Consider the following 24,067-nt stretch of genomic DNA (forward strand, 5'->3'; position numbering starts at 1 on the left):
CCTGGCTAATTTTTGTATTTTTTGTAGAGATGGGGTTTTGCCATATTGCCCAGGCTGGTCTCCAACTCTTGGGCTCAAGTGATTCACCCGCCTCAGCCTCCCAAAGTGTTGGGACTATAGGCGTGAGCCACCACGCCCGGCCAAGAAGATATACAGATTTTGGTCAATAAGCGCTGAAAAGATGCTCAACATCATCAGCCATGAGGGAACTGCAAATCAAAACCACAACAAGATACTATTTCACACCACTAGGATGGCTATAATTAAAACAACAGTTCGGGTGTGGTGGTTACGCCTGTTATCCTAGCACTTTGGGAAGCTGAGGTGGGTGGATCACTTGAGGTCAGGAGTTTGAGACCAGCCTTGCCAACATGGTGAAACTCCGTCTCTAATAAAAATGCAAAAATTAGCCGGGCACAGTGGCAGGCACCTGTAATCCCAGCTACTCGGGAGGCTGAGATAGGAGAATCGCTTAAAGCCAGGAGGCAGAGGTTGCGGTGAGCCAAGATTGCACCATTGCACTCTAGCCTGGGTGACAGAGTGAGACTTTCTTTCAAAAAAATAAAAAATACAAAAATAAAATAAAATAAATAAAAGGAAAACAACAGCAGCAGCAGCATCAGCACTGGTGAGAATGTGGGGAGACGGGAGCCTTTGTGCATTGCTGCGGGGAATGTAAAACGGGGCAGTCGCTGTGGAAAACAGTATGGCGGTTCATCCCGCAGCTAAACATACAATTACCATATGATTCAGCAATTCCACTTCTGGATATATATCCAAAGGAACTGAAAATGGGGATTATAGCAAATATTTGTATGCCAGTATCCAAATAGCAGCATTATTCACAATAGCTAAAAGGTGGGAACAACCCAAGTGTACACTGAAAACACAATAAATAAACCCAATGTGTTCTATCCATATGGCAGAACAGCATTCAACCATGATGAGGAATGAAGTTCTGATATGCAACCCAAGGATGAGCCCTGGAAGACATTACACTGAGTGAAATAAGCCAGGTGTGAAAGGACAAGCATTTTATGATTCTCCTTATATAAGTTACCTAGAATAGTCAAATTCAGAGACAAAGTAGATTACAGGTCAGCAGGGGCCACAGGGAGGGGGAACGGAGAGTTACTGTTTAATGGGTAGAATTTCTGTTTGGGATGATGACAAGGCTTTGGAAATAGTGGTGATGGCTGCGCAACACTACGAATGTCATTAATGCTGGTGAACTGTACATTGAACACCGTTAAAATGACAAATTTTATGTTTATGTATTTTACCACAATTTAAAAAAATTCAAAATGTAACATACCAAAAATTTTTGAACTGTACTCTTTAAATGGGTGAATTGTATGGTATGTGAATTATATCTCAATAAAGTTGTTTCAAAAAATGTATTTAAATGCTTAAACTGGCACCTGACATGTATGGCTTTGTTAATCCTGGCTATGATAGCCTATTTTAATAAACATAAAATGTTCAGAAAATTATAAATCCTCTGACATAATTATGGAGGCTGAAAAAAAATTACAAATCCATGCACAGAACAGCAGTAATCTAACGTTCACTCGTGGTTCAATGATCATAAAATAGTTACAGTGTAACTTGGGAAGTATTTTCAAGGCGGTAAAGCCTCTTTAGTACAACAAGAATTTCAAACCCTAACTATAACTCCTCTGATCACAATCAGTTCAATATGCTGTCAAACCAAGCAGATGCGAAACTACTGAATCGCACACTAAAATTTAGTGGCTACGACCACTCAAGTGCTTTACGTTCAAACAGTAAAGTGCAATGAGGGACAAGGTGGCAATCTCATTACATAAAATAATCACCATAATAAAGGGGTCTGCAATTAAAATGACTAAACTTTGAAAACCTATAACCCATGAATGAAATGAGCCTGTTTATTAGTATTGCAATTTAAGATGAAAAAGTCTGAATGGCAATTTGGTGAAGCAGATGTTGTAATATTTACATTCAGTGAAATGCACACATCTTACAAGACGTGCTAGCATCAGTACTTACTGGTTCCGTGAGGGTGCTGTCCTTTTCTAAAAACTGCACTACACAGTATGCCAGCTGAAAAGGAAAAGGAGACAGAGCATTAACATTTCAACATAAAAACGCTGCTGTGCTTCTTCTAGAATTGTCGTTAAACACCTTCCCACAGCAAGACGAGGACCCACAGTACAGACAAAGCCCTTGTGTGATTAACGGGCATTAACATTTATGCCCATTAGTTGGTGATAGATCAGAAAGCTGAAAAATAAAAATAAGAAAAATAAATCAGGAAACAGTCTTTTTAGTCTAACTACCACTAAGTCAATCCAGTATGGTGGGATTTTCTTGGGGTCCTTGTGGAGATTACAATCAACAAGTCATCTAACAGTGGGGAACAACAAATTAAAATCTGGTTCCATCTTAAATCTCTGAACTATTAACTTCTTTTGTACAACAATTAATATGATAATCTGGCTGGATGCAAAGATATTACCAGTTAAGAGCAGTCAGAGAAAATAAATACTTTCTAGGAAGAATCAATTAAAGAATATACTTTTTGTCATTTAGCCCCTACCACAAGCTCTGAAAGTGGGGCCTGGCAGAAGGGAGCCTTGTGCACCCCTGCGCCTGTGCTGGGGTGTGACTGCTCAGTGCCTGGCCCTGTGACAGCCGAAAGTGAACGAAGACACCCACTGTAGCCAGAGAGTGAAAGAAAACCAAATCCAGGTAAATGCAGCCCATTAACCACTGATTGACCAATTTTTCAGTACAGCTGTACTTAGATTGCTACAGTTTTAAAAATTCACAGCTTTCTTGCCTGCCTGCCTGCCTGCCTGCCTTCCTTCCTTCCTTCCTTCCTTCCTTCCTTTCTTTCTTTCTTTATTTTTGAGATGGAGTTTCACTCTTGTTGCCCAGGCTGGAGTGCAATGGTGCGATCTCGGCTCACTGCAACCTCCGCCTCCCGGGTTCAAGCGATTCTCCTGCCTCAGCCTCCCGAGTAGCTGGGATTACAGGCATGTGCCACCATGCCCGGCTAGTTTTGTGTTTTAAGTAGAGACGGGTTTCTCCATGTTGGTCAGGCTGGTCTTGAACTCCCAACCTCAGATGATCTGTCCGCCTCAGCCTCCCAAAGTGCTGGGATTATAGGCAGCTTTATTTTTTTTAAAAAAACGTTTTCATAGGCCATTCATTGGCCATGGACCTATATAGGCTTTTCTCTTTAAGGTACTGAATTTTAGATTACACTACAGAAAACTCCTCTCAGAAGTCTTCCTAGACTCCTTTCAGAGAGTTACTCCTTTCCCTATGCTTAAAACTAATTGAAAAATTCTGTATTACAGAGATTTTTCTGAATTTCTTAAAAGGAATCTCTCTTTACCCCCTTATTGTTTCAATTATCACCAGAAGTTTGTTACCAAAGTCGGTAGTGTCGTATAAAGAAGAAAGCACTCTCAGTTAAGGCTGGATTCACTATCTCGTGTTCAATCCTGATCAAATGCCAACAGCTGTGTTCCTAGAGCCCCGCTGCCCCTTACCTGGGGATGGTAGACACTCAGAGATTTCACTTTGTGCAAAGGTAGTAACACCTTCAATAAGAAAATCTTGTGCTCTTCTTTTAGTGGTAAGGCAAATCCATTAATTATACTGTAAAAAGAACATTTATTCGGTTTGAACATTTATGAATTCCAGGTTTTAAACAAATATCTTGCCATTTTTCTTTCAAGTTTTGTTTCCACCATCAAAACCCAGCAGGCAAAATATACACAGCCAAGCATGTTGCCATGCACCTGTGCCCCAGCTAACTTGGGAGGCTGAGGTGGGAGGATCATCGGAGCCCGGAGTTCGAGGCTGTAGTGCGCCATAATCACACCTGTGAAGGGCCACTGTTCTCTAGCCTGGGTAGTACAGCGAGATCCTATATAGGGCTCTGTGGAACACTTCATATAGCGCTCCGGTCCCTGCAACAGCCTAAGAGGGAAATCTGAGGATTCTTCCTATATATATACATATGTGTGTGTATCAGAAAAAAGAGGATACCAGCAAAAAGTTTAAAAATACTAAATGCCTACCAGGAAGCATAGTTATTTTTATCTTTGTAACTACATAATTGAAAAATGCTGGGTTTACAGGTGTTACCCAGAACAGCAGGAAGCTGGCTCAGCAGCAGGAGCTCCTGGTGGCAAAATCTTCCTCCCTCAACAGGCCAGGAAGACAGGACAGTTCACATGGGACCCCCCAACCCAAAACCTTCCCTCAGCCTTATCCATCTGTAGGAATTCTTGCTGCCTGGAGTAATTCAGGTATGTTATTCTAATGTTGGTAACAGACCCAGTGGATGCTGGATGAGTGCTGGTTAAAAATCAGTTAGGGCCAGGTGGTGGCTCACACCTGTAATCCCAGCATTTTGGGAGGCTGAGGTGGGTGGATCACCTGAGGTCAGGAATTCAAGACCAGCCTGGCCAAGATGGTGAAAGTCCATCTCTACTAAAAATACAAAAAAATAGCCAGGCGTGGTGGCGGGCTCCTGTAATCCCAGCTATTCAGGAGGCTGAGGCAGAGAATTGCTTGAACCTGGGAGGCAGAGTTTGCAGTGAGCTGAGATCAGGCCACCACACTCCAGCCTGGGCGACAGAGCGAGACTCCATCTCAAAAACAAAAACAAAAAACAAACAAACAAACAAAAAAACAGTTAGAAAGCTGTTCCCTTGTGCAAGAAAAGGGGTCCTACCTAGAGCCTCCAAAGCAACGTTTTTGTCTCAAACAACTAGTTTATTGTCTTGGTTTTGTAATTAGGCAAATGGGAGTGACTGTCACTGAGCTGCAGAAGTAGACAGAGCTGTCGCTAACTTGGTCTTCCATTAGTCACTCTGCTCGGCACAGTGGACAATGCGGGAAGGGCGAGCCTGGAGCGGCCCATCAAGGAGGGTGTGCTCACTCACAGGGTTACCCGCAGGCTCAGCCTCATCTGGAAGAAGGATAAAACTAATCAGCCTCTTGGCGGGAGCTGCCCAGCGGCCCTATGCACACGGCACGGTGGGCTGTGGAACACACATCATACAGTGCTCCGGTCCCTGCAACAACCTAGGAGGAAAATGCGAGGATGCGCCTATCTCATAGAAGTACCTGCCCACGGTCACACATCTAGTAAGAGGCATCCTCTTCACCACTCACTGCACTGCACTGCACTGGAGAGAAACCCTGCCCAAGTTTGTCTAAACTAAAAGAATTGTCAGCGAGGACATTTTTTCAAATTACATCTAAAATGGCAAGAACAGCTTTTCTCAGAACTACTGGGCAGGACCTGATCCACCGGGAGAAGAGAGTCTTGTGCTCGGGAGCTGCAGGGAGTCACTAGATCCACCCAGAGTGCCAGGCTTCTCCACCACAGGCTCCTGAGAACCCGGAACTGCCCATCTACACTACATCCCTAAAAAGGTGCAGGAAAAAGCACTTCCACACTTACTAGCCATGGGACCTTGAGGAACTCTGGGAAACAGCGGGTTAGAAGGTCTAATATAAAATCTATGGGTTATCAATTAAATAAAAGTGGCCGGGTGTGGTGGCTCATGCCTGTAATCTCAGCACTTTGGGAGGTGAGGCGGGCAGATCACCTGAGGCCAGCAGTTCGAGACCAGCCTGGGCAACATGGTGAAACCCCATCTCCACTAAAAATACAAAAATTAGCCAGGTATGGTGGCGGGCACCTGTAGTCCCAGCTACTCGGGAGGCTGAGGCAGCAGAATTGTTTGAACCGGGGAAGGGGAGATTGCAGTGAGCCGAGATCGCACCACTGCACTTGAGCCTGGGCGCCAGAGCAAGAGTCTCAAAAAGAAAAAGAAAAAAAAAAAGGCAACTAAAAACTTTACTTAGATAAAGATGATGAAAGTTTTGAAATGTTAATTATTTTAATATAAAAAACCAAAGTAATTAAAAATATTAGCATTTACATGATACCCCAAAGGTACAATCTATTCTTCTTCCAAGCTTCTAATATAAACCTTCTTCGGTAACTATTTTTAACATTGCTCTTGAGGAAATAACTGGAATTGTGTTTCCATAGTAATGATACTGAGGTACACGAAGTAGAATCTATGTACAAAACCACAAAAATGGGAGAGATTTGTCATTTGGCGTGCTCTAAGAGCTCACCAACTCCCGCTTTCAGTGAAATTTTATTTGAATTCTTTTAGAGAATGGTTTAAACTGCCTTGCTTTAAAGGGGGCAGCTGGACTCAGTGAAATGGATCACTCTGGTATAAATTCCACCTACAGCTGTTTGCTACCCATAACACAGAGGCTTACCTTCCCAATATTTCCAGTAACTCTGCTATGCCATTATGATGCTCTGTTTCATAAATAAACCTAGAAAAAACAATTTTCCCATTAGAATTACGAACTGAACTGACCTGCATAAGAAAACTGCTCTAGCAGGAGCCACGGAGCCAGGCAACAAGAAGCGCGTCAATTTGTGCAAACACTGCTCGTGGTGAGCAAGCAACCCTTCGGGAACCAGCCAGACTCCTCAGGGCCTGCAGCTGTAAATGCCTCGAGGGCAGAGAACTTGGTCTTGCATAAAATTTTTTTCTCACTATTTGGGAAAATTTCAAGCATCTAGGAAAACTGAAAGAATTCTACAGTGAACACCCATTTCAACCACCCAGATTCGACCACAAGCAATGTGCTCCATCTGCCTGATCATATACACATCTGTTCATCCATCTTTTACTTGTTCATTAATCCATCTTATGTTTTTGCTGTATTTCAACGTAAGCCAACATACTTAATTTTAAAGCCTGCAATATTTAGCACAGTTCCTGCAAAGGGTAGAAGTGATTCCTGAACCCTCTTATTCTACCTGCTCAGTTCCCCACTGACACCCACACACATCCTCCGTGCTGCCTCTACCTGCCCAGTTCCCCACTGACACCCACACGCATCCTCCGTGCTGCCTCTACCTGCCCAGTTCCCCACTGACACCCACACGCATCCTCCGTGCTGCCTCAGGTGCAATCTTTCTGAAGCACCCATCTGCGACAGACCCAGCTCCCTTCCTCTGAGACGTCTCTGTCCACTGCGCCTGCTTCTAGGGGACCCCCAGGACATGTACCCCACCCTCTGTGCCAGCCCATCTCCCTCTAGATGGGGCCACCGCAAAGACAGGGCCAAGGACTTCTCGTGACTACGTTCCCAGGGCTAGGAGCAAGCCTGGCATCTGTTTGATGATGAAAACACGTCTGCTGAATAAACCGGGCACAACGAGAGGGAACAGGGACATGTTAGGAAACAGGAAAAAGTCCTCCCCGCAAAGGGGTCCTACAGAAACAAAGAAGCCTCTCCTGCCCCAAGCCTCGCAGTCCACGAGGGGTATCCTGCATGCAGTGAGAGGGTCTGAAAGATCCCTGCCCATCAGATGAAAACCATTTGATTAGAGACAGCTCTAAGCCAAAAATAAGTCTGAGAAGATTAAAAAATTCAACTCTGAAATTTCATTCACTTTGTTTGAAACAAATGAAATAGTGTGACCTTAACATCCACAGATGTGAAATATTTCTGAAGAATGGGTCTTAACATTTCTATATTCCCAAACATCAGAATGCACTGAGAGGTGGTGCTTGAATTGGGTCCTGAAGGAGGATTTTAACAGATTTTTTTTATATGGCAGCGTGGAGAGGGAGAAGAACTCGTCTGGCTGGAACAAAGGTCTGTGCCGTGGAGTGGGGTGGGCAAGATGCGTGGAGAGTCTGGAAGTCCAGCTTAGAAAAACCGAAATCTGGCCGGGCACAGTGGCTCATGCCTGTAATCTCAGCACTTTGGGGGGCTGAGGCAGGCGGATCACCTGAGGTCAGGGGTTTGAGACCGGCCTGGCCAACATGGCAAAACTCCACCTCTACTAAATATATAAAAATTAGCAGGGCATGGTGGCACATGCCTGTAATCCCACATATTTGGGAGGCTGAGGTGGGAGGATCACTTCAACCTGGAAGATGGAGGTTGCAGTGAGCTGAGATGGTGCCACTGCACTCCAGCCTGGGCAACAGAGACCCTGTTACAAAACAAAACAAAACAAAACACAACACAACAAAACAACAGAAAAACTGAGATCTGCTCTTGCAGGCGCCAGGAGGCAGAACCTCTATCAGCGAGACACAGTCGCACAACAATGCACGTGGCCAAAGCCTAACAGTGAGGGAGGGATGTTACTAGGGCAGAGCTCGGTGCCGTGGGTGACAGGAACGACACTGGTGCCATGACAAGAAACAGAAAATGCTCGCACCTGGTGTCCCTGAGCCTGCACCTACCCTGAGGCTTGGAAGCTGTGAACAAGCAGAAGTCAGTCTGTGTGCGTCTATACCGAGAGGTGCTTTAATTTACGAGACTCACCTTGCAGGCTCCCTTTGCACGCACTGCAGCCGTGTGGCTACAGTTTATTATTCCTCTCGCATGGACCTTGGAGAGCTGTGCTCTGGGCCTCTCTGAGACAAAGACCCCTGAACCCCTTCTGGTCTAGCTCCATCAGCTTTAACATTTACATAAGGGTGCCTTGCAGTTATAAGCCATTTTGTTTTCCTACATCAACATTACTACATTCTTACTGATAAATTCTTAATTTCTAATTTTTTAAACCTGCTTTGAAGTAGGCAGAAGAAAGAGAAAATAAGGACAATTCTTTTCCTTCTTCCTTTTCCAGCGGGAGACAAACAGCGACACCCTGGGAGGGAAACAGAGATCCCTGGGAGCCGGCGAGAGTGTTTCTCACTCTTTCAGCAGAAAGGGAATCAGACTCCCCAGACACTGAGCTGGGAACCTGCTGGCTATAGAAGTCTCCAGAAGGGATTCTAAATGCCTTTCCTGCCTGTATGATGTGTTCTGGCCTCACGGGAAGAGGTGGACTCTATTTCTCCTTCCTCTGAAGCTGGGCTGTCCTTGTGCCCTGCTTTGACCAATACAAAGGGCAGAAGTCACTCTGCACCAGTTCTAAGCCAAACTCTTAGGAGGACTGGGGGTCCTGCCTCTTCCCTCTTGGATGTGGCTGTAGAAACTCCCACAACCTGGAGGAGCTCAAGGCATCACAGAGGCAGTGTGAGGATCTGCTCAGCAGCCCCTGTGAACACTCCAGCCCCAGCACACGCCACGGAGCAGAACCGTCTGGATGAGCCCAGCGCAGATGACAGCAGCATGAGGAGTGATGGACCATGCTGAGGGAAGCCACTGAGCTGGGGGTGGCTCCTGACTCCAGGATGGTGTGAGGTAGTGACATATCCTGGCGATGACGGGGACAGTTTGATGGCATCTCTCTGTGAGATAAGAGCATGAGCAGGTGCTGCACAGCCTCGCTGCAGGGCCAGGGTGAGGACAGAGCATGACCCATGGCTGGTTATGCAGCAAGAGAAGGAACGGCACGCTGCTGTGCCCGCCCAGCCTCCAGGTCCCCCTGTGTGCCCCAGCAGGCACCATGGGTTATGGACAGCACCGTTTCACTCACACTTAAGCTGACGATAATGAGAAACTATAAACAGCAACCTTATATTTACATTTTCAGTTAAGTTGAACCAAGTATGTTCAAAATGGTTTTTTCTTACAAGACACAGCTGTACTATATTGAACTTAGATAAGCTTGCTGGGTGTGGCTCATGCCAGGAATCCCAGTGCTTTGGGAGGCTAAGGCAGGAGGATCACTTGAGGCCAGGAGTTTGAGACCAGCCTGGGCAACACAGTGAGATAGATCTCCATCTCTACAAAAGTTTTAAAAGTTAGCCAGATGTGGTGGCACACATCTGTAGTCCCAGCTACTTGGGAAGTGAGGTAGAAGGATCCCTTAAGCCCAGGGGTTTGAGGCTGCAGTGAGCTATGGAGTATAGCATCACTGTACTCCAGCCTGGGTGACAGAGTGAGACCCTGCCTTGAAAAAAAAGAAAAGAAAAGAAAAGAAAAAAACCTAGATGAGCTGAATGCAACTCTCAAGATCTTTCTTATTTTTTTCTCACATGAAATGAGGAGGTAGTGATATTGACACTGAGGAACCAAACCAATTACGGGATCTAGATAGTATGCTTGCTTTTGATTGCATATACCAGGACAATTACAGAAAAGATTATTAAACGCATGCACACAGACACAAATGCCATACTCTAGCACCAAACCTTTAGTGAGAACTGAAGTAAATTATCTGTAATAACTTTTGAATACTAATCTATTTAAGTATTTCGTAAGGTTCTTTAAGGTATGATACATTTTCTACTTTTTTTTTTTTGAGGCGGAGTCTCACTCTGTCACACAAGCTGGAGTACAGTGGCGTGATCTCGGCTCACTGCAAGCTCCGCCTCCCAGGTTCACACCATTCTCCTGCCTCAGCCTCCCGAGTAGGTGGGACTACAGGCGCCCACCACCACGCCCGGCTAATTTTTTGTATTTTTAGTAGAGACGGGGTTTCACTGTGTTAGCCAGGATGGTCTTGATCTCCTGACCTCGTGATCCGCCCACCTCGGCCTCCCAAAGTGCTGGGATTACAGGCGTGAGCCACTGCACCCGGCCCATTTTCTACTTCTTAAATGCAGATGTTCAATAGATTTGTGATTCTGCCATCTGAACAAAACCTACTAGAATTAAGAAAACAGAAATATGTTAGGTAGAGCTTTAATTTTAGGTCAAGAAGACTGGAAATTTAAATTGTACCTGTTGCATGTTAAATAATGTATATTATGTTTTCATAGATAAGCACACCAGGCAAGGAATGATCTTGTTAAAAAGGAATCATGATACCAAGAAACAGAAAATAGAAGCATAACATTTAGGAAAGTGGCATCATTCTCTGGTATAGTTAATGTGTCAGGTCTGGGCTATGTCCAGTGCCGGGCTCCATTCTACAAATGAGATGTGGGGTACTTGGAAGGAGTTCAAAGGAAAGCCACACACAAAATCAAAGGCTCTCATGCCGAAATGCCCTATCAGGTATGGAGGTTAGGAGGGAATGCAACCCTCATGACTGCAGAGGGAAAGGCAGGGTGCTCCCGACACAGGCTGTGCAGGCCAGCACGGGATGGGAGGGGCCAGGGCTGTGGGTTTTGGCAGGGGGGTCTCATCTGCCATCTGTCTGTCTCAGATGCCCCTTTTCTCTTCCCGTGCTTGGTCACTGTGACTAAGAAAGGACCCCGAGGCCTGTGTTGGGCGTGGCTGACACCTGGCCCCTTCTCCAGGCCATGGCCCGTGCTCTGTCCACACCCTGGCCCTGCAGAGAGGCTGTGTCGGACCTGCTCATGCTCTTATCTCACAGAGACACGCCATCATACCGTCCCCATCATCACCAGGATGTGTCACTACCTCGCAACATCCTGGAGTCAGGTGCCTTAGAGGCAAGCTGACCCGAGAAGCTACAACTTGTAGAAGAAACTGCTCATTTAGTGAACTTTCCAGGAACAAAAAGAAATGACAGGAACTGTTTCCTCTATTGACATTCACTTGGTGCCACCGCAGTGGGGAGCACGAAACTGGCAGTGGGGTGGGGTGTGTGACAAATCAACTGACATGGTGGCTGCACTTCCGGGAGACCAGACCCACCGCCAAGTCAGGCAGAGCCTCCCAGTGAAGGGATGTTTCAGGAAGCCTGGGAGGCTGAGGGAAGGGCTGGTGTAAAAAAGACATCCCAGGAGGCTCCAACACTGGCTGCAGAGCCCTGGCGTGGAAGGAGCGTGGAGCTGAGCAGAGGCTGGCTGGGGAGGGGCGGGCCTGGAGGTGGGCCTGCCACTGGACGCTGTCCTCCTCCACCCCGCTGCTCCAGTGGGGCTTTCCCTCCCCTGGTGCACAGTGGGAGTCTCCAAACCTTTAACCGAGGTGCACAGATCTCAGGCTTTCTACAGATGAATGACATCACTCCTCACCCCGCCTCCTCTCACTGAGACTCCACGGGAAGAACGAGGTGATGCACAGGTAGAAGGAAAAAGCTGGTGTGAAGGTTAATACTGAGTGTCAACTTGACTAGATTGAAGGATGCAAAGTATTGTACCTGGGTATGTCTGTGAGGGTGTTGCCAAAGGAGATTAACATTTGAGTCAGTGGACTGGGAGACGCAGACCCATCCCTAATCTGGGTGGGCACCATCTAATCAGCTGCCGGTTCGGCCAGAATTAAGCAGGCAGAGGAACATGGAAGGGCTAGACTGGCTGAGTCTTCTGGCCTCCATCTTTCTCCTGTGCTGGACGCTTCCTGCCCTTGAACGTGGGACTCTAAGTTCTTCAGGTTCTGGACTCTTCGACTTACAACAGTGGTTTGCCAGGGGCTCCTGGGCTTTCGGCCACAGACTGAAGGCCGCACTGTCCATCTCCCTACTTTTGGGGTTTTGGGACTTGGCCTGCAGACAGCCTATTGTGGGGGTCTTCACCTTGTGATCGTGTGAGTCAATTCTCCTAATAAACTCCCCTTCATATATTCATCTATCCTATGAGTCCTGTCCTTCTAGAGAACCTTCACTAATACAATTGGTTTGGATGGAACCAATTCATCCACATTTCCGGGAAACTTGACCTTTCAGTAGAAACAGGAAGGATGGAGGGACCCAGGATGAGGTGCTGGGGAGCTCGGTGGCTCAGGAGGGAGCTCAGGAGGGAGAGGGGAGGAAGGCAGGGAGGATGAGCCCAGCCAGCCCACTGCACACAGTGCACAAGGGGGTCCAACTGCACACGACAAATAGGCTTTGAGAAACCCCCTCCACGTGCTGAGTCCTGTCAGAGGAGACGATGGGGTGGGGGAGCATCGAGGGGGGAAATGAGCATTACCACACACAAGGACAACGCCATCCACACGTGACTTACCTATAAAATATATTATTTATCTGTTTTCTGATGTAAGCTCTCAAGCCTAGGAATTTCCCATAGATCCTGTGAAGGGTGGTTTTAAGAAAATCTCTCTCCCGAGGATCTTCACTGTCAAAGAGCTCTAAAAGCTTTGAGAAGAAAAAGACACTTAGTGGCTGCGTGTCACCACTCCGCCAGGGCTTTGAGAGTGTCAGCTAATTTGTACCTTACCTGCAATACAAACTTCTGATCAATATATTTCTTCGCTATATTAGGTTGGAAATCTGGAGACTCTAAAAATCTTAAGAAAAATTCATAAACAAGCTAGAAGGAAAAAAAAACAATGAGTCAAATAACATGAGATTTTATTGAATGGAGATTAAAATATACCAGCAATTGAATCTTTACTGGTCTGCAAATATTAGCCTCTTAAAGCCACATATCTACAGAATTAATGCTAAATTACATGGCTTAATTTAATGATAAATGGTGACGGTAATTATTTTATTTGGTGAGACCCACAGACTATACTCTTAAACGGCATTTAAACAAAACGATCTCCATGGCTGATATCAGTTATAGTACACTGTTCAGAGACTACAGGGCACAGATGCCACAAACCAAGCCATGACCCAACTCTGCGGGGGGGATTTGCAGCCTGTCGCCTAGGAGTGTCTCACAATGCCAAGGCGCAGAGCCAACCAAACGCACGGGAACTCTGGGGTTGCCAGGTAAGAGGGCCCTAAGATGTGGAACCGTGACCTCCTGGAGCTGGGACAATTCTTTCCCTGTGCAGACATGCTGGGTGGGACAGCGTGGGCCGCCTGTCACGGATGGATGGCCCTCCCACCTGCACTCCTGGCTCCCGCTCTGCTCATGCTGACCCTGGCGCCTCCTTGTCAACTACCCTTCTGCCTTACAAATGCCCTGGGGAAAGGCAGTGGCCAGCGCAGGACCTGGGGGCCCAGCAGGCACATACTAAATATGAGGAGCAAAAACTGGGAGATTGTCGGCTTAGGACCTCTGGGCCTGAATTCAACGGCCATCAACACAGCGGCCATTTTCACTGAGAACATACTGACAATTCCACATCTTCACTGGCTGTTGTAAAGTGGTCAAACACACACATTAACTTTATTCTGCTGAAATACTTTTCTTGTACGTATGGGTTTGCGAGGACCATGCTACTGAGGAGGAGAGGGCCATCTGCCCAGACCAGTGCGCCCACTCTGTGGACCCCAGGCCACTCCCATGCGTCACCGGTGCCCTCCGATTCTGGTCACCCAGAGCCGATACCTGTAGATGAGGCCAGGCAGCTTCTAACGTTGGTTCGTCTTCCTCCGGGTCAAATTCCGCTCCCGTAGGATTGGACGAAGGTGGTAATGTTCGAAACATGTTAACTGCAAACTAAAATCCACATATTCTGTAATTACAACCAGGGCATTTAAAATATTTACAGACAACATTTTATAAAGTCTTAGGTAATTCTAACAGTAGCCGCTTCCCATGGTAACTTAGCTCCTCCATAGCCTCAAAACGCAGAAGCCGTGTGGGTCCTCCAAGAGAGCCTGGATCAAAACTGCAGCAGGAAACATCACTTTGGACAGGTGAGCACGAAAGTTGACCACCAAAGTTATTTGGACTCTTGACTGTCAAACTTTAAGTAACAACCAACACCAACAAAGGCGGATGGCCCAGTGATCACTTCTGAGGTCTTATACTATCCAGTGGGTGCAAGAGCAAGGAGAATGTTCAAAATGAGAGTAAGAAAGGGACGAGATGACGAAGGACACAGCGGAGATTCACAGCTGAAAATGCTGGGAATGGCAAGGGCTGCATCACGCAGGGAGGACCCGTGTGACAATGGCACCGACATCCTCTGCAATCCGCAATCATGAGGAAAGCAACAGTCAGGGTGGGACGACCTCTGAGTCGGCAGCTAGGATCATTTCCAGAGAAAGGACTGCTCAGGGGCACAGAGGATCGGTAGGGGCAGCATGGCTGTGTATTCAGGCATGGGCTGTTAGATTTCTCTCCGTCTGTTTGGACTTGTATAACACATACTGACAGATCAGTGACATAAACAGAAAAGATTACTGTTTCCATGTCATACATTTATAACCTATTTTTATTTTGTACTAAGTCTATGTATGTATTTATTTATTTTTGAGGCACTGTCTCCCTCTGCGGCCCAGGCTGGAGTGTAGTAGTGTGAACTCAACTCATCGCAACCTCTGCCTCCCGGGTTCAAGCGATTCTTGTGCCTCAGCCTCCCGAGTAGCTAGAATTACAGGCGTGCACCACCATGCCTGGCTAATTTTTGTATTTTTAGTAGAGATGGGATTTCACCACGGTTTCACCATGTTGGCCAGGCCAGTCTTGAACTCCTGACCTCAAGTGATCCACTCCCCTCAGCCTCCCAAAGTGCTGGGATTACAGGTGTGAGCCACCGTGTCCAGCCCTCTTTTGTACTAAGTCTAAATAAGATTGGTTACCTTACTGAATCTCTGAATGGATCATATGCCAGTTATATAACTGGACTCTGGTGAATGGCTCTTACAGGTGATCACAAAAAGTCCCAGTTCCACCACTCTCAGGAGCACAAAATCAAAACTTTTGACATAAAAGATTAAAATCTGACTCTACGACAACAACGAGAAGATGTTTCTAGAGAGTCCAGGGCAAACTTGGCTGGCTTTAGATACCCAGTCTTGTAAAGACCAAGCTAATACTCAATGTCACCACTGCTGTTTCTTCCCTTCTTTTTCCTTTTTTCCTCTTAAAGACAGGGCATTGCTCTGCTGCCCAGGCTGGAGTACAGTGGCCATCATCGCTCAATGCAACCTCCAACTCCTGGGCTCACATGATCCTCCTGCCCCAGCCTCCGAAGTAGCTGGGACTACCAGCACACACCACCATGCTCTGCTAATTTTATTTATTTTTTGCAGAGACAAGAACTCGCTATGTTGCCCATGCTGGTCTCAAACTCCTGGGCTTAAGCAATCCTCCTGCCTTGGCCTCCCAAAGTACTGGAATTAGAGGTGTGAGCCACCGCACCTGCCTGTTTCTTCCCTTCTTTACTGGTATTGATACTGAACTCCAAACCTTAATATCATTTTTCAGAAAGTCATCAGCTATAAAAGTTCAGAGCATCAAGCATCTGAGCTTGTTCTCTGTGTCATCTGAGAGGGGAGCTGATGTAAAGACCAACTGTAATGGCCTTCACGGATACTGTAGAAACGCAGGGATGAAAAAAGGGGCTGAAAAGCCAGGAACAACTAATTAAAACAAACTTTTAGTAAAAGTATGAGTAATGTTCCTAAGACATAGGTACAAAGACAAAAGTTTGCAATCTAAAACCGAGAATTAACCCGACTCTCACTGGTGTATGATTTCTGGCAATGTCTACTCTCCAGGGACTGTCCCCTTCTCTGTGAAGCTGTCGTGTGCACAGGGCACTGCAAGGAGCCTCCCAAAGAACAGTGATTGACAGGTGGACGGCCCTACCTCAGTTGCTGGCCCACAGGCACTCGGTGCAGACAGGGGTCTGGTCTGCCCCTCCTGGCACCCTGACCCCAAAGCCCACAGATGTGAACAAGGAGATGCTAAAAGCTCAACTATTAAGGAAAGGCCACACGCACACACTTTGGGCGGGCCGCCATCTCCTCGCAGGGTGTGTGGAGATGTAACACAACTGGTCCTGTCATCAGCAGCCACTGCCGAAGCTCTCCGTATCTTTTAGGGCCATGAAGGGCAGAGAGAGGAAAGTCTGAATTTGGTCTTTAGCCCCTGCGGGGAGTGTGGCATTCATGAACTGGGGTTTTCTATCCTCTCTCTCAAAGCCAAGAGACTGGGGTCAGGGTCCAGTCACCCACAGGACAGGGTCACCTTCAGGAAAGGGAGATGGCACTTTGTTCTTCAGTGGGTTAGAGCTGTGAGCCCTGCCTGGTGCCGACAGAAGCAGAGCACAGTGTGGGGAGGGCAGAGCCTGGGCACGAACTCTGGGTGGCAGAGGAATCTGTGAACAGGACTATGCCTGGCAGGAGACTCTGGGAACAGCCTGTGACATCAGGGCCTGAGGAACCATGGTGCCTGGAAGGAAAGCAGGGTCACTGCCTCCGAGGTTTCTGGGGCTGCCCATCAGGGACACAGAGGCCAGAGCAGGAGCTGTAGGGCCACACCACCCAGGAAGCTGCCAAGGGAGAGAGGTCAGCTCACCCAGAGACGAGGCTGTAGGTCTCGGGGGAGAGGAAACAGCCGTCCCTCTGGAAGAGGTCTGCTGCCCGAGAGTCACAGACATGCCACAGAGGAAGAGACCACCATTCTGGCCAAGGCCACAGGGAGCAACTGAGCAGAACAGGCAGCTGCCCTTCCCCTCTGCTCGGGGTTCTGCTCAAAGTCCCAGGGGAGGACAGGCAAGAGGGGCTCGGAGCCAACCGTGCTTCCCCTCCTCTCCTACGGCATGTCCCTCCCTGGCCAGGCTGCCTGGGGTGCAGCTTAGATGCCATTTGGAGAGGATCTGAGATTAAAGCTTTAACCTAGATTGGATTTCTGTAACCAGGGATGACTAAAAAGTTAACCAACTTGCTCAAGATGTATTTAGGGACAGGAAAGTGTGATTTCACCCATCATGGTTAAAGGCGATAACTGAAAAAAAGTAAAATGTCCCCGACTGTGCCAGCTGGCCATATGTGTCAACCTGGCTAGGCCACAGTGCCCAGCTGTCCAAACACTGCTGTGGGTGTTGCTGTAAAGGCATTTTATAGATGTGGTTAACACCTGTAATCAATGGACTTCAAGTAGCGATCACTCTTGAGAATGTGGGAGCTTCAACCAGTCAGCTGAGAGGCCTGTAAGACCCAAACTGCGGCTTCTCTGAGGAGAGTCCACCTACGGCCTGCAGTGTCCAGCACGGCCAAGTCTCCTGCCCGCTGCCTGTCCGCGGAGTCCAGACCTGCCCGCTGGACTCATCCACTGCAGAAGGCAAGTCCTTGAGATCTCAATCTCTGTCTCTCTTGCTGTTTCTCTGGACAGCCCTGACTGAGGCACCCAGTCAGCTGAGATTCCTAAGTAAACTGGTGGTTTCTACTAGCAGGAAAGCTAGTGATTAGGGTTTCCAGTTGAAGCTCTCCCGCACACTGATAGGCAGCCCAGCAGCTAGGCCCCGTCTCCAACACCTGCACACTCACTGAATCCTCGATGCTGAGTTGAGGGCCTGCAAGGTGACTCAGATGGCTTGCTCTGAGCACAGTGTCCTCTCTTCAGTATCTGTCATGGACTCAATGGTTGTGGCCTCCCTTCCTCACATTCATGTTAAAGACCTAAACCCTGGTGTGGCTGGATTTGGAGATGGGTCCTCAAAGAAAATAATGAAGGGTGAATGAAGTCATAAGCGGGGGCCCTGGCCCTCCAGGATTAGTGTCTTTGTAAGGAGGGATAGTAGAAGGCTCACACTCGCCTTCTCTGCACTTGCTCAGAGCAAAGGCCATGGGAGGGCACAGTGGCCGTCTGCAAGCCAGAAAGAGGCCCTCAGCAGGGAATAAACCCTGCTACACCCTTGAGTTTAGACTTTCCAGCCTCCAGAATGGAGAGAACATACATTTCTGTGGTTTAAGCCACTGAGCCTGTGGTATTTTCTTACGGCAGCCTGAGCAGACTGATACAGCGTCCTTGACCGATGACCGACCTAGGTCCAGGAGGGTTCACTCCAGGCCAATTCTGATGGATTGAAAGTCATTTCTCATGTGTAAGGAAAAAAATTTGCACTCCTAACTTCTACACACCTTTCTTACCACATTGCATTGCATTAATTTAGTGCCTATCTCTAGAAAAGGTTAAGTAAAAAGTAATATGGGCGAGGGGGGAAGGAACAGAGGGCAAACAGCATATCACCTCAAATTATTCTTGGGTTTCTAACGTAGCAACATTTCTTAACACAAAAGCTGCAAGGGCAAATCAGGGGCAGGAGCCTCAGGTACAGAAACCTGGGGTGCTGATGTCTGTGTGCAAATGTCACTGCCATGCTACCTGGATGCATGGATCCGGTCTGAGGAAACAGAGAAGACATCACTGTCATGCAGTGAACACCAAAGAAGCTCTGAGGTCTAAGGAGTACCGGCCGGGTCTTCTGTGCAGCACACAGTTTCACTGTGATCTCTCAAATGAGACCTATGGATCCAGCGCACACCCAGAGGCACAGACGCAGAATCACGCTGCCCAAGAAAGGCAGCACAGCCTCATGGAAACAGTCTCTCTACATCCTCTTCCCAGCTAGAAGAAGGACCTCAGACCAAACAGCCTGCCTGAGCCTCAATTTTCTCCTCTGTTGGAAAGGGTGAAGGCCAGGCGCAGTGAGTCATGCCTGTAATCCCAGCACTTTGGGAGGCCGAGGCGGGTGGATCACTTGAGGTCAGGAGTTCAAGAGCAGCCTAGCCAACATGATGAAACCCCATCTCCACTAAAAATACAAAACTTAGCTGGGTGTGGTGGTGTGTGCCTGTAGTCCCAGCTACTCGGGAGGCTGAGGCAGGAGAATTGCTTGAACCTGGGAGGTGGAAGTTGCAGTGAGCCGAGATTGCACCACTGCACTCCAGCCTGGGCGACAGAGTGACTCCATCTCAAAAAAAAAAAAAGGGTAAATCCTTTTTTTATTTTTTGTATTGGGCTGTGGTGAGAATCACAGAAAACGCATGCAACAGCACTTACTAAATGGGAAAACATTATGCATGAACAGTTAGCATTACACAGCACTTCCCAAATGTTTGTGACTGTTTGACCTCCACACGAAAATAAAGGCACGCACGTGAGTGCACACGTATGTCTGCATGTGATTCACCCGGCCCCATCTGTGCCAAGACCGACTCTGGTTAATATCAGGAAGCACCTGCTTCTGCTGCCTCCGACACTTCCACTTTCAGTACTTACATCAGTCCTGCAGATGTTCTCCAAATTGCTAAATTTATTAAATAAGATGTAAACTAGAATGGCCCAAGAAGCAACTTTACGGAAAATTCTTACAATTCAGCAATATCATGCAGCCTTTCTGTATGTGTTATCTTTCATTACCAATGAGTGAATATTTAGGCCATAACATAACTGCAGCAGTGTAACATATACAAACTTTAAGACATGAAGGGATACATTAAAAAAAAAAAACAAAACGCTGATAGTCTAACTTTAGAGGCAACAGGAAAGAAAGGTTTGATTATTTACAGTTCTCTGTTCAAAACCACAAGGGTTATTCTGTTATTTATTCTCTGTTTTATTCATGTCAACAGGATTTATAACAGATGAATCCATCAAAACCCAAATTACAGTTACTGCAGAATACTTCCTCCTGTGATAGAACTGTTAGGTTCTACCAGTCACATTGCTAAGAGATACATTTCTGGGAAGGGCAGAATGTGTAAGCTCCTTCACAATATATATATTTTTAAATACAAAATTGTCATTTGTTTGCAAATGATATAGCTGGAAAACAGAAGGAACAGACAGACCATCACAACTAGACTACCACATGCAAATATCAAAAATACAAAACAGCAACCACCTTTCCACTAACAATTAAGCAATTACAAAAAAGAAACAGAGATGAAGACTCCAGCTACCCAGACACAAAAACTACAAAGTGCCTGGGAATTACTGACCTAGTTATAAGGCCTTGATGGAGAAAGCAGAAAACTCTAATAAAAGGCACTGAAGAATGCCCGAATAAACGGAGGAATCTTTGATGTGGGATGACATCATATTACAAAGATGGAACTTCACAGAGCAATGTATAAAGCAGACACAATCTTAAACTGAATTTTTGATGAACTCAATGAACTTAACTTAAAATTTAGGTAGAATAGTAAAAATCGTAGTAGCAGTCTTAAAGGAAGAAACTACCCCTTTCCCCATTTGTAAAGTGAGTTTGAATCTGCTTTCATGGCACCAGAACTCAGCTATCATCTAGAGAACATAAATGCACCGCAATCCCAGCACCTACCACTGTGCCTGGCACCTAGGAGGTCCTCAAACACTTGCTGAGAGTAAATGGATCCTGGGAAAAGCGTGCATCAGTCACCTTATTAACTGCAACACCAATTAATTACCTGGAAACTGTGAAAAATGTCTCATTAAACCTTTACATCTCAGCTGCAAAGTAATTACAGTCCTAACTGGGCCCCTAATTTTAAGATCTTCTACGACGCTGTACATTTCCTTTGGAATATTTATCTCAAGTATGACTGGGTGGCCATGAAGTCCTTGGTTTAATGTCTTCCTGCTGGCCCTGGCACACAATGAGTGCTTGGCAGTGACGAGAGGTAAGGGAGAGCAGAGCCTTCTTCCCACAAATCTACCTCGTGCTTCCTCCATAGCAAGAGCTGCTTTCAAAGAATCTATTTCACCTCCAAATAGATGCCATGATGTGACAGTCAAGAAAGAACCACATTGACAATTCTTACTTTGAATAACTTGCTATTTTTACAATCTATTCAAATATGTTCTTAAATAGCAGTTAAAGATATGGAAATAAAAACTTACAGGCTAGGCGCCGTGGCTCACCCCTGTAATCCCAGCACTTTCGGAGGCTGAGGAGGGCAGGTCACCTGAGGTTAGGAGCTCGAGACCAGCCTGGCCAACATGGCAAAACCCTGTCTCTACTAAAAATACAAACATTAGCCAAGTATGGTGGTGCAGGCCTGTAATCCCAGCTACTCTGGAGGCTGGGGCAGGAGAATCGCTTGAACTTGGGAGGCGGAGGTTGCAGTGAGCCGAGATCGTGCCACTGTACTCCAGCCTGGGTGACAGAGCAAGACTCTGTCTCAAATTGAAAAAAAAAAAAACTTACAAACGTTTGTAGGATACTTAATAAAGGAAATTTAGTCTAAACTTTTCAAACAATGAATATTTTAATTGTCTACAATTTCATAACAATATATGGTATCATCTTCAGATAAGCATGAAAATAAATCATTTATAGTTATGTGTATGAGTTTGTATTTTTTTGAGTTTAGAATATTTATACATAAGAAATAATTCATAATACTTATAATTCAATTCAACTAGTGTCATTTAAAGATAGCACTGGATTTGGAAGTGCTTTTATTTACTCTGGGCCAAAGATTAGTTTCGTATAGATTCTGAATGATGTATTCCCAATGTTTTTATTATGAAAAATTTCAATGCAATAAAGTTGAAAGAATTTTATAGTGAATAGCTATCATCTAGATGTTACGATTAACATTCTAATATATTTGCTTTATCATGTATTCTGATTTCTTTTTGTAGTAAGGTATGAGAAAGTTTAGTAATGCTTTAGAATAGCAGAACAACATACTCTGTATCCAATGTGATATAAATCAACTGAGAAGGGAAGTTTCAGAGCTAAACTCTTTATCACTTCCCAGTCATGTATGCACAGCCATGCCCCCTAACCACCAAATGACGTATGAAATTATGGCATTATAAATTATGCAAACAGTCTTTCATTTTTATAATAATTGCTAGATCCCCTGGGTGGACGGAGTTCAGTGTTTATTGAGTATCTATTATAAATGAAGCAGACTTATGCTTCCAGACGAGATGGAGTAACAAGGATGAGGTTTATGCTACTGCCTGAAACAACCAAATATTTGGGCAAAAATATATAAAATTATGGTTTTCAAGACACTGGATTTCAGACAACGAAGGATGAGGACAGTGATCCCTGAGATGGGAACAAGTGAGGCACGTCCCACACCGCCCCAGGCTCCTGCCTTGACAGATTTTTAGGTTGTAGTATAGGGAGAAAGAACCCAGGTGGGACCCAGGATTGAAATGGGATTAGAATTTGCAAGGCAGAGTTCCACAGAGGAGACAGCTGCACAAAGAGAAGAACTACAGCGATTTGTGGAGGTCGCTCAACTATTCAGCAGAGTACAGATCAGCATATTTGTGTGAGGAAACTATCAGAGGTTGGGAAAATAACCACCTGAAAGGATTAGTGAGAACCCAGTACTTGCTCAGGGCTGGGAACAGTGTCTGTTCCCACCAAGCAGATGGGAAAAATTCATAATCCATAGGGCACTGGCTTCCTAATCAGAAAGGTCTCAGTGGTGGACAGTAATTACCTCTGGTTTTAATATAACTGTTCCTGCCTAAAACATCTTAAAAAGCAAGAACTGAAAGGATCAAACTATTTCCAAGTAACTTAATTGCATCTCCAAACAAATCTCAAGAACATGAATAGAGATATAGCACTCAACAAAGCAAAATTCACAATGTCAGACATCCAATTAAAAATTATCAGACACGCAAAGAAGCAGGAAAAGTATTTATAATGAGAAGAAAAACCAGTCAACTGAACTAAACTGAACTGACACAAATGTTAGAATTAGCAGACAAGGACATGAATACAGTATTCTGCGTCCAAAAAGTTGGGTGGACATGAAAGGTATTTTAAAAAGACACAAATCAAACCACTAGAGATGACAACAACAATATGTACCCACAGATCTCTAATTGCTTAAGTAAATTTGCTCACTTAATTAAAAAAATGTGTGAAATGAAAAATTTACTGTAATAAGAATTAACAGAATAGACATGGCAGAAAAGATTAAAGAAGCTGAAGACAGCAAAGGAAACTATCCAAATGTAACACAGAAAAAGAAAAAGCACGAAGAGAAATAGAGCATCAGCATCAACTCTAAGAAGCCTAATACATGTTATTGGGATCCCTAAAGGAGAGGAAGGGTCATGGGACAGAAAAAAAATATTTGAAGAGACAACGGTTAAACAATTTCTCAAATTGATGAAAATTATAAACTCTAAACACCAGCAAAATGAAGGAAACCATCCAAGGCCCATCATAATCAAATGGCTTAAAAAGAGCATTACAAGAGACAATTCTGAAAGCTCCCAGAGGGGGAAAGGGTACATTATGTCCAAAGGAACAAAGAAAAGAATGGCAGGAGACTTCTCATCAGAAATAATGCAAGCAAGACAACAGGCGAGCAAAAATTTTTCAAGGATTAAATGCTCGACACGGAATTCTATACCAGCAAGCAGATCTTTCAAAACTGAAGGCAAGGCCAGGCTCACGCCTGTACTGTCAGTACTTTGGGAGGCCAAGATGAAAGGACTGCTTGAGCCCAGGAATCTGAGACCAGCTTAGGCAACCTAGTGAGACCCTGTCTCCACAAAAAGTAAAAAAATTAGCTGGACATGGTGGCATGTGCCTGTCATCCCAGCTACTGGGGCAGAGTTGGGGTTGGGGGGTGAGGTGGGAGGATTGATTGAGCCTGGAAGTC

The 24,067-nt window shown here is 45.8% G+C and overlaps 1 protein-coding gene across 7 annotated transcripts in view; it reads right to left on the reverse strand.

Moving 5' to 3' along the window:
• Positions 1–24,067, reverse strand: part of PPP2R5C (protein phosphatase 2 regulatory subunit B'gamma) — a 174,199-nt gene that overhangs the window by 31,513 nt on the left and 118,619 nt on the right. For all 7 annotated transcript variants that reach the window (XM_030804161.1, XM_012498148.2, XM_030804159.1 and 4 more), the window contains 6 exons: positions 14,091–14,201; positions 13,026–13,118; positions 12,813–12,943; positions 6,310–6,369; positions 3,543–3,651; positions 2,032–2,085 (listed from right to left, as the gene is read on the reverse strand). In XM_030804161.1, the coding sequence (XP_030660021.1) occupies positions 2,032–2,085; positions 3,543–3,651; positions 6,310–6,369; positions 12,813–12,943; positions 13,026–13,118; positions 14,091–14,201 (558 nt within the window). The remainder of the gene's footprint in view (positions 1–2,031; positions 2,086–3,542; positions 3,652–6,309; positions 6,370–12,812; positions 12,944–13,025; positions 13,119–14,090; positions 14,202–24,067) is intronic.

Source organism: Nomascus leucogenys, chromosome 22a (genome assembly GCF_006542625.1).
Source record: "Nomascus leucogenys isolate Asia chromosome 22a, Asia_NLE_v1, whole genome shotgun sequence".
NCBI lineage: Eukaryota > Metazoa > Chordata > Mammalia > Primates > Hylobatidae > Nomascus > Nomascus leucogenys.